This window comes from Amblyomma maculatum, chromosome 1 (assembly GCF_055883805.1).
Source record: "Amblyomma maculatum isolate TAMU_Amacu chromosome 1, ASM5588380v1, whole genome shotgun sequence".
In the NCBI taxonomy this organism is placed as follows: domain Eukaryota; kingdom Metazoa; phylum Arthropoda; class Arachnida; order Ixodida; family Ixodidae; genus Amblyomma; species Amblyomma maculatum.
Genome location: NC_139344.1, coordinates 184114277 through 184125897, shown reverse-complemented (window position 1 = coordinate 184125897; position 11621 = coordinate 184114277). Strand labels below are relative to the sequence as shown.

At 42.1% G+C, this 11621-nt stretch overlaps 1 protein-coding gene across 3 annotated transcripts in view; it reads right to left on the bottom strand.

Moving 5' to 3' along the window:
- Positions 1-9127: 9127 nt before the first annotated feature.
- The window catches only part of LOC146205092 (geranylgeranyl transferase type-2 subunit alpha-like), an 83657-nt gene continuing 81163 nt past the window's right edge, over positions 9128-11621 (bottom strand). For all 3 annotated transcript variants that reach the window (XM_084589779.1, XM_084589780.1, XM_084589781.1), the window contains one exon: positions 9128-9563. In XM_084589779.1, the coding sequence (XP_084445905.1) occupies positions 9415-9563 (149 nt within the window). In that variant the 3' untranslated portion in view covers positions 9128-9414. The remainder of the gene's footprint in view (positions 9564-11621) is intronic.

The window sequence follows — 11621 nt, the reverse complement described above, 5'->3', positions numbered from 1 at the left end:
AAGCGATGACACTGTGTCCAGGCAGGTGTTCCGAACTAAAGTTTGTAACAAGGAGGTGGGTCGTCCCAGTACGAAGCCTTACAACAACATGAGCGACACAGATTTCCCTCCCAAGGAGCAATGACTCATTTACATCCGCGATTCCCAGCGCGGTATGTTTGTCGTCGCAGCCAACTGTGACAAACATGCTGGCTTGTGGGGGTAGGCGAACATCATCATCGTGTATGCTCAGTGCATAACGGACTGTTCATCTTCGGTTGGAAGCGCTCGAGCAGTTAAAAAAAAAAAAGCTAGCAGCTCACGGAGATTTATATCTGCTCCATATTCTCGAAGAAAGTCAATCCCTAGAATAAGTTGCTTGGAGAGCTCTTCCAAAACAACAAAGCATGCTGGAAACGTAGCCGCACGAATTTCTATTCGAGCAGTGCAGCTCCCAGCCGGTGTGACTGAATGACCATCTGCCGTACTAATATGTGGCCGGTGCCATGGCGTCATTATTGTTTTGAGTTCAATGGCCAGTGCCAAACTCATACCTGAATAATCAGCGCCTTTGTCCACGACGGCACTCACTGCACGGTCGTTAGCATACGCTGGCAGGTCGACGGAAGCGATTTCGGTATCGTCGATGAACGTGAACAGGGTGGCAGCGGTAGTACTAGTCGTCGATGGAGGATGTTCGGAAGTGCGATAGCAGTGGCCGCCTGTTTCTAGTTTCAAGGGCGCGGACTGGGAGACCTCTGTCTGGCGGGCTCGGAGGACACAGGACCGCTCGGTGAAAAACTGCGATGAGAAGGCGACCGGAACTATCGGCTACGTGGACTGTAGGAAGAGAGACGGCCGGTGAGGTACGCTTAAATTTCTTGCGGTCGTTCGCCATAACGAGGACGAGGTGCATTAGACATGAAGCCCTACAGGTCCATCTGGCGGTAAGAGCAGTTTCGATATTCATGGCCTAGCTCTCCACAATGACAAGGGGGTGGCGCCTGTCAGAGGTCCGCTAAAAGGCCGCCTTCCGTGTAGGCTGCCAGACCTGGTCACAGGGTGCAGAAGACCAGAATCGCTGCTGGGGTGGTTCAGGCTCTGGAGGAAGGCGGGTTGTGGTAGGCGGAGGTGAGCCTATAATATCAGCATACGATAGAACCGAAGGATTAGCAGGCGTTTGTACGAGGGGCTGCATTGCTTGTTATACTTCATCGCGCATGATGTTCGAGATGGAGGCGAGAGGCGGCGACTGGAGACGCTCAGTGTGGAGGTGTTGCAATTCCTCCTGAACAATCTGGCGCACAAGCTCCCGGAGCGCATGGTCGTTACCTCGTGACAAGCTAAAGTTGAAGCGTGCGGTCATACCGGAGTGCGGACAAATGGTGTCGCGGACAAATTCATTCAAGATTGTGGAGGGCTACGAGCTAGACCAGCAAACAGCTGCTCCTTATACACCGTGCATTAGAAAACGCACCTTTTTGTATTCGGTCATGTTCGGTTCAGCACGCCATAAAAGTCGAGTCATGTCTTCAACGAACATCTTGACGTTTTCATTTGGCCTCTGGATTCGACACTGGAGAGCTTTTTCAGCCCTTTCTTTCCGTTCGGGGCTTCCAAAATCACGCCGAAGCCGACTACGAAACTCCTGGCAAGTCGTGAGGGTCGACTCATGATTCTCGAACCCCGTCTTGGCGGAGTCCTCAAAAGCGAAGTAGACGTTCCGCAATTTATGATGGTCGTTCCAGTCGTAGGCGGCGACACGATCTAGTGGTCGAGCCAGCCTTGAACATCTTTAAATGGTCACCATGGAAGGATCTTGGAACGCGCGGCTAATGGATGACGAACGACGAGCCTGTAGCATCCGGTAGGCCAGCAGCTCGAGTGGCTGTTGTGACGGGCATTATGTCAGCGGGGGGGACTAATGTGCGCAGCCCATTCGGATGTAAGGTCTTGCAGGTGGCGGCTTGTTCGAAGGCCGGTGGGCGCGGTATTGTTACTACGCTGGTCGCTTCCGTCGGGGACAAAGAACATAGATCTATCCAGCACCTACACCAAATGTTACGGGTGAAAATAGCAGAACAACAACAAGTCCGTTCGGCAGCCTCCGAAGACCAGCGCTCTTCCGTCTCTTCCCACGAGGGGCCACACTAGTTCCACAATACATGTGGCAATATGTACAAGTTCTCATTGTGGTGGGACACTTGCAGGAATCTGCATTTACAAAGGGAACATTGCCGCAAACCATTGTAATTTTTTTTCTGTTTCTGCCAGCAACTCCTGGCATGCGGCCTTATAGTTTTGCTTTCAGCATTAACGATTTTTTTTTTCATGATCAGTGACACCCAGATGCAGTTACATCATTCGTCGTATTGCAAGATGCACGAGAGGTTGCTTCTGTATTGCTCCAGACTGTTCTAGCTTCCTTTGGTCAGTTTATATCTAGATTAAGAATTCATTTAAGTGCAATACCAGTATTCTCAATTTCTGCCTTCAGCATTGTCACTACCACATGACATCTGGTGGAGGTGCTACCTTCATGACCCGAACTCACCCTGCCAGCTAAGACGAGGGCGGCCCTGCTCGTCCCATCGGAGGACCAGCTATAGGCCACCAAGCCAGCTGCCAACCTCAATGACTGACTTCGATATGATATATTACCAGACACCATTCGATTCCAGAGAGACCTCAGCACTGACAATAGCCCAGTCCACAGTACTGTTCTATATGACATCCAGCAGCTCCCCAATGAAGCACCATGTTGCAGATATCCAAATTGTAACCATATAGCCTCATCCCTGATTGGACTCGCAAGAGATTATCTACGGATGTCCTTGATTTATGTCCTCAGTGGATATCCTGTTCGGCCTTGTTAGCAGCAATTGTCATTCTTGCCTTTTTGCACATATATTCGTGGTATTTGCTTGCATAGTACCTTTTAAGCTTGAGACGTTAGAATTTCAGTCACGCATGTTTAGGACACACTTTTTAAAAAGCTACCCAATGGTGCTTGCAGAAGTTTGTTCAAAACACTACATGTGCACTAAGGACGCACTTCTGGACGTAATCACCAAACCTCCATGACCAATTTACTGCAGTGTGCCCATGATAATGTAACCATTATGTTTACCACCATCCCCAAGCTTTAACGCCAGTACACAATCCAGTTTCAAACTTCCCTCGGCTCGGCTGTTGATGGTTCTCATTGGTAGAAAATTAAAAGACTAAAACCTTAATTTGGCTTCCTAAAATGTTTAATAACAAGCTAATTTTGATATATTAAGAAATTTTAGCTTCAATACTGATGTGTGTTTGTATTTATATCGACAATGCCTTCTCGCTGCTCTGCACGTATACATTTCTGCCGCTGAGCTGTCAATGTTGACGGCAGGCTTGTTTGCACTGGGCCCATTCAATTTTAAGTTCCAGACTACTTCCCGACAGAGGTCACATATTCGATTTTCTCGGGGCAGCCCAGAAGCTCTGCCCATTAGTACAGCTCCCGGAAAAGTGGTTTTTAAAATGGCGTCACTGGGTGGCGCATTGTTGCAGAAATTACGTTCACTGCTTCTGTGGCATAAAATAGACAAAGTGAGGTCATTTTAGACATGTGCATTGCAGGAAGCGTTTTATGAGCTAAAAAATTCATATTTTTGACATCAAATATTTCGATATGCATTGCCTAAAAAAGAATTTAAAAATTGGTCTCTGCTTTTATGTTGATGGCCTTTTTTTTTGTTGAAATGCTGGCTCCTAAAACCAATTAATTATAATTAATTGCCTAATCAATCAGCATTATCATGTAATGTTCACCTTACAGTCCACTTGCACAGACTGCACTGATTTCTCTCACAAGGTTTAAAATAATGACCTGTAAACAGCTGAGCAACCACCAGTATACTTGAGTGTATAGGTGATTTTCTTTTATCGTTTTGTTGATGGAAACTAAACTAGTTATGAAATATTTATTTCTACCCTTCTAACCTTACATCTTTCTGCTTCTCAGCCACCAGTCTTCACTCTACTTCAAAAAGTGACAAGTTTTAGTAGGCATTTTAGGGTCATATGGTTTGTGCCAACTACATGCAGCCAATAAAAGCTATTTGCTATTGCAGCTATTGCTTTCAGAAGAGCATTCTTTTCCCTTATCTCTATGGCTGCTGCACCTAATAATTTTTTCCACTGCATTTCTTTACCCAATTTTATTTTCCAGATGGTTGTGCAATCTCAAAATTTGCAACTTTTACAGTTTAATGATCACAGGCATCCTTACTATCCACAAATACAGTTTTGACAAATTAGAACCCCCATTTTTTAATATATGGGCCCCATGAAAAGTTTTGAAACTGGTAATATTAAGGAGCTCTGGTTTTAGTATGCACTTTCCGGGTGAATGGATGGATGGATAGAATACTTTTTTCCCTCATATTTTCAATGTCATAAATACAGTATTTTATTTCAGTTACTAAATTTTTATTTCTACCCTTCTAACCTATCTTTGATTTTCAGCCACCAAACTTCCCACTGCTTTTTGCTAACTCGCACTGCAGATTCATTCACCTGACCACTAGACAGAGAAAAGAAGGGAAGGCAGGGATGTTAACCAGAGATTTCTGGTTGGCTGCCCTGAGGAAAAGGGATGAGGTAATTAAAGAGGGAAGAGAGAAGGGATGAGGGGCAGCCACAGTTTGCTACTCAAGCTGGTGGCTATCAAGTAATAAACGTTCCTTGTAGACTGAGGGCAACTGACTGCTGCAGCCACGACTGCTGCAGCCAAAGATCTCATTTGCTGTTAAAGGGCGAGGATCGAGGCGGTATAGCGCATAACACAACTAATGTATTTCCCTCACAAAAGCAGGGCATTCACACAGGTGTTCACCTGTCTTTTCACAGCCATATTTTTTTTACAGGCAGGGCTGTCGGCCATTCTAATCTGAAAAGCATACATTTGTGAAAGCACAAATGCCAGAGAAATGTTGCTTCGCGGCGTGCTATTATGGGGAAGCCAAAAGCTCATTCCAGCGTTCATTGTCATATTTCCCTTTGTAGGTACGTGTTCAATAGTACCGTGATCTAGTTTCAAAAAGTAGCTCACTGCCTCTCAAGTTATCAAAGATTTCTTCCTGACCTGCCTTTCTAAATTTCAATACATTTCTATACTCTTCTTTTACATGGAATTCATCCATTTTTACCTTCTGTGTTTTCTACCTGTTGTTTAATGCTCTTTACCCTCTGTCCTTGAGCCCTGCATACTTGCTGGATAGTTTAATGCTTCTTTTCCTCCACTGTGAGTCAACTCTGTTTTATTTCTCATCTCAACCATACCACTGTCTTTAGGCACAAAACAGCTTTCCCAAGAGTAAGCCCTAGCACCATAATTCCATTCCAAATACCCCTCAGCATCTCATACCTGTTGTACCCCCAAAATACCCTAATTTTCCCAGGATCTTTTAGCGACAACACACTGTTTGTGCTTTTCTATGTATGTCAGTCCTCAGTTTACCCATGCCCCAGAATAATTTATATCCTGTCAACCTGGGTATTTCATGGCCTTGTAAAATCAATAGGTGCAAATTAACTGCACTAAAACTGAAGCCAAGAGTGCCCCCTTTGTCTCCATAAGAATTAGTAACTAGAATATGCAAGTCTTCCTGGCTGTCTGCTAACAGCATAAAAAGCTGGGGAGGCGCTGCGCTATGACCTTTCCACCTAATTTATACAACAGGTTAAAACCTAGATTACTTTCTTGTAGCCTTCCTCTCATAGTGACCATATAAAGTAGGAACAGTAGTGATAGAGGACAACCTTGTCTTAATCCGTTACATACTTTGACAATTTTCATACTCCTTATCCCTTTTCATGTAATTTCTACTTGGTTATCCCAGTATATTTCCTGTAGGAAATCTGTTTACTCATGACCAATCCAGTCATCTTTTAGTCCCTTCCACAGGAGTCCCTGTTTACACTGTCGTATGCCCTGTTTATAGGCTATGCACAAAGGTCTGCTTTCCGCTCTAGCCATTTCTATGCATTGGGTAAGAATGAACCGGCTATCATCTATGCAACTACAATTTTTAAACTCGTTCAGAAGTACTCCAATAATCTTACTTTCTGCCTATGACTGCATTTAAATTTCACCTCTTGCATTGCTACCACGTATGCTTATAAACTGCGGTGCCATCTAGGAGCGGTCAATAAAAGCTATCTGCAACTGCAGTCATTGCCTTCTGAAAAATTTTTTTCTTCTTTCTTATCTTCATGGCTGTTATGTCTAAGCTATCTGCAACTGCCGTCATTGCCTTCTGAAAAAATTTTTTCTTTTCATTCTTATCTTTATGGCTATGTCTGAAAATTTTCCCCACTGCAACTGTTCAACAAATTTTATTTTGACAATCTGAAAGTTTGCAATAGTTTCCTTTATGGGCACAGGTGCCGCCACTATCTGTAAATAGCCGAATTATGACTAAGCAAAACTGCCCTTTTTTGACACATTGGTCCTATCAGAAGTTTTGCAACTGTTAATATCATAGAGCTCTGCAACCGAATAACGCTCCGATCCCATCACAAAAGCTGTCACAAACCAACCAACAAACTCGCTCCAATTGGTTGATTCTGACTGGAGTACCTGCTGACCAATAGGGGCGGGGACTGATTGACAGGTTTGTGACATTTTTTGCAATGTGATCGAAGCACAATTTCGCCCCTGACTTGCATAGAGGTTGCCAAACCCATATATGTAGTTTCTTACTGTGACTCTTATGCCCAGGACGAAGCAGACAGTGGCCATCTTAACAATGCCACCCTTTTACACACACTTTTGTTTTTTATTACAAGTAATCAATTATGTATAAATCTGTTTTGTTTTTTCACACTTATTGACGCAGAAATGCAGTTTCATTCCTTCTATTGTAGCACAAGATGTGCTGAGATTTTCTTCGAAAGATTGCAGCCAAACATGATTGCTTCTGCATTGTTCCAGATTCTCTTATAGTTCTACCATTCTAGCTTCCTGTAGCCGATTTATCTAGATGTTTTTTTGCCAAATTTAAACACACCAAAATTTTTTGTTTTTTTATCCTTGAAACAGTGCACAACACAATATGTACATGAATCGCTTTGCCGAATTCACCTACGCTAGCTAAGTAATATATAACTGAATTTTTTTTTTGCACAGTTTTAGTTTTCGCCACTGAGCAACGGCTGTGACATCATACACTTGCTTTCGTTACACGAGTGATAAGGAAAACTGAGGTATAACCATTATTTATCCATTTCTTTTGTGATTTTAACTTACAGGCAAGCCTGCGTAAGCATTTGTGCGAACTATAGTGACCAAACTAGCAATAAATATTGCAGTTTTTGCATTCATATGACCTCAGTGCATCTATCACGTCTCACAGCCATCTTTCAGTGGCTGACACTGAAACTGCTTGGGAAAAAACTGAATTATGAAATATTTATTGCTTTTCCATGCCATCCATGTGGCTAATCATGTTCAGTAATGTTCGGCATGTCATTCCATAGACAGAATGCACAATCAAGATTTGGCATCTCTACTCCTTCAAATTCAGCACTGCTAAATGTAGCGAGGATATGTAGTTCAATGGTTCGACAACTGCTAAACGTGCTTGCTGCTACAGCTGCCACCAAATCGCTCAGCTCTTTAGGAGGAGCAAGTCAGCCCGATAAAAAATTCATTAAATACAACACCCGTCTTTTCGATTTCTGGCTGCGGCGCTCTCACTACTACATGCAAAATTTCTTGAGGGTGTTGGGTCAAGAGCACTAATATTAAAAAAAGGAAAGCACTCGCTTTCCTCTGCACAGCCTGGTACACAGCACTATGTAACAGTAATGCTATTTAATATACGTTTCGCTTAGTGTGCATCATCAGAATAAAATTTTGCATGCTCATACATGGCAGGGACATTGGCAAGAGCTTGAGTTGTATGTGTAGCTTGAAGCTTAGGTAGGATCTAGATGGCACTACACGTCCACACATCCACACAAGCGGAACATGTTAAGACTTGTGTCTTTCGATTCAGGTCGGCCTGTAGCTTCCATAGTGTTGCAAGGAAGTGTTGAGATGGAGTATGCAATTAACTGACCCATGCGTGGCACCAGGCACACACTGTTGGGTTCTCTCCCCCTCCACATCCAAAACAAGAAACTACCTTGGGCCCCTCTAGAAAACAAATTCCCAGCTACGGTACTATGTGAGCATGACAGCATAAACATAGACATCCTACATGTCTATCCAAGCACTCTGATTGGCATCAGTGTTCAGAGCACCCCAGCCATCGCTGAAATTCACATCGCCACAAGAGTATGAATAATGTTTAGGAGAACCATAAAGGTGCAGAAGAACTTGAAGTAAAGAAGTAATTATTAACGTCCACCCAAGGGCAGCCATCCGGCTAATAAGAAAGGCTGTACCACTTCCACAGAAACTTAGCAGTTCAAGAAAAATTCATCCTCTAGTCTCGGGTTAAAACCCATGACCACTGCCTATGCAGAGTAGTCGCTCTACTAAATGAGCTAACCAGGATGGCCAGCTAGATGGCAAGAAGATCAACAAATCAACTGGTCAACAAATTAAAGTGGCAACTTTGCTTGAGTAAAACTCTGGTGAATTTTATTTCTATCAGACCCAAACATTTTGATGAAAGCACAGAATTAGTATGGGACCAGAAATAAAAAACATACCACTTTTACACCAAAAATTTCAAATCTGGAACACCAAAAAATATTAATTTATTTATAATTCCTTTGTAGAATTGACCTCACAATGCAAGTAACTTAAAGAAATTTTGCTACTGACTGACAATAAAATATTTTCAAATGTATTTCCTTGGCCTTTCCCCAAAATGAGTGTCATAGGGGGAAGACGGAAAAAATATTTGCAAATGTAGTTTTGAAAGTTTGCAAGTACCATGCCATGTGCAGTACAGCCTGTAGAAATATGGTGCATAGCATTATCATATGCATATCAGAAAACACCCATCCCATAAACATGTGCAAAAAAAAAGCAGTTGCAATCCTCCTACATGCAAAAGTGCACACCGCACCTAATGGCGTAGTTTTCCCTGAAGTGTCTATCATATCGCTTGAGTGCTCACCACATTCAAGATGAAACTCCAGCACTGGATGAAGTCAGTTTTATGTAGTTTATACAGCATGCACGTAAATCACACACCAATCATATATCAGCAGAAAATAGGCACGCTATGTCTGTATTATACATGTAAAGCTGTAGCACCCTCCTCCATTTAAGAAATGGTCATAAGTTGTCTGTACTAAATGCTCCTTGCCAAGGCAGTAGCAAATAACCTCAATGAGACATACCATAAACACAGAAAATGCACCACAAGAAACTTGGCCCCATTAACTTTGGGTCACTTCCTTTCACTGCATACTGCTGAATCACTGTCAGCTTCACAGAGGTAAGCCATCTAGAAGTTTAACCTGAGGCAAAAAACTATGAACATAATCCTTGGATGCTGAAACTGGGTTTTCATCTAGGTTCAGCTCAGTCAGTGATGGGCATGTCTTCAAAACAAACAAGCAGTCTTTGTCTTCAATTTCTGGGGTTTCTGTCAAGGAATCTTCATTCAACATAGCACTGCTGAATCAATAATAAGCTATATGAACACCCACAGCTTTCTCAAGACATAATGTGATTAGTAGTATTCATTTCCAACCAAAAAATGACATTAGTGCAATAATATCACAGTACACAAACAAGGATTAGATAAAAGTTTTGTACCTAAATGTGAATGAGCCGCAGTGCAATGACACGATGCAGGAATGGCAGAAGTATTTTCTACAGAAAAGCAACACTTCACACTATTGAGACTCATCCGATGACATGCAGCTCTTTTTTAGCAGTTGTGAATGCCAGGCAAAATGCCAAGCTCTGTGCACCAAGTCCCAATGTAATTAGTATCCAGCTGATGCAAAGAGCAAAAAAAAAAAGAAAGCAGAAAAATAATAATTCAGTTCATAACGAAACAATGAATGTAACAAAGGAATAGCTATTTCCCTAAGGAGCTACCATAGAAGACTCCATATCTAGTACCTCATTTTATGAAGCAAATTTTTCCCAGAAAAGAATCTAATGTATGCAAATAAACTTTGCTAGCCATTTTGTGCAAAGTTGATAGATTTCTAACAGTGTGCAACATTTTTCTGACCATCTGATGTGGCAGACTGAATTCGCCACACAAACATTCGCAAAACTTTGCCCATCTCAAGCGGGATTCAAGCAATGTATTTTTCTAGACAATTCACCAGCTTTGGAACTACACGATTTGATGCCAGATTTATCTCTGCTTGACACGACACTTTTCCCTGCTTTGTACACAATGTGGTGTGCATGACCTGCTGCACACAATTACAAATGGCAATGGCATACTCTGCCCTCTTAATGCAAACTGCCTACTACGCCTCTCAGCTGGCACGTGCAGTCCTTGCTTTTGCCGCATGTTCACACAGTGCGACTGTTTGGCAACATGTTTAGCTTGTTTGATTGAACTGCCATTCAATACCTGCCAACCTGGCAAACTAAAAAATCAGGATATATTTTATTTGTGCCAACAGGGTGGGGGAGGTGCCACATTCAAAGTTTTAATGTATGGGAGATCCTTGCAAAAGGGCCTTCCTACTGCAAGCCCCTTTTGCAAGTACTTACAGTAGCAGACTTTGCTAGCTTCAGAAATCTGCCAGAGTAGTTTACGTAGTTCAAAGCATGGTCCGGATAGGTGGCCCTTCACTAGCAGCAGATTTTGGCAGGTTGTGTTGCGCATTGATAGCGAAATTCTAGTATCAGTTTCAAATCATCTTCGGAACTGTGAGGCTCTCGATACTTTTTCTCATCCTTTGAAGGCCGAATTAATGAGTTTACTGTATTCAGCAGTGACATGACAGGTCTACCCAGTATCATGCAGGTCCTTCTCAAACAAAAAACTGGCATACGGAATCCTATACAAAATTTATACTGGATTTTTGGGCAGAGTATGCACTTCTATGCAATTCCGGATTAATTTTATTCACAAATACTATGTAAATTCTGAAATAAATGAGATGAACAGTATTTTCTATTTTTTAATTTTTAATTTTTTAACTGATCAAAATTCGAAGACGTTTTTTTAACATATTTGTACAACTCAATTCTTATTTAAAAACTTTAATATTTGTGCACTCCTACAATAAACGCATCACAATTTTGGTACTGCTGCAAGGAACTTTTTAAAAAGGAGTATACTGCCATGCAATAAGCTGTGTTATGGCACCATTTTTATCAGCTTGTGTGTCATGCTAGAAAACCAACCAAAACAGATACTCACAAAGGAGTTGCTGCTATGCATTTGCTTTTACCACAACCCATATCGGCATCAGTGCCAAGAAAATGGGGCTCAAAATTTCAAATACATTATATGCATGCCAAGTGAAAGCCACATAAAAAAAAAAACATCTTAAATGAAGTTATTTCAAAACAGTAATTGCTTTTTATGCAGTCAATGCTTAGTCGTGCTAGAAAATTTAATTTACGTGAAACGTGGTTAAATAGAACTAAAACTGAGCATATCCTGTATTGACAGTGACACTGCCTTAAGTAATATCGATACTTTGAATTCAATCCA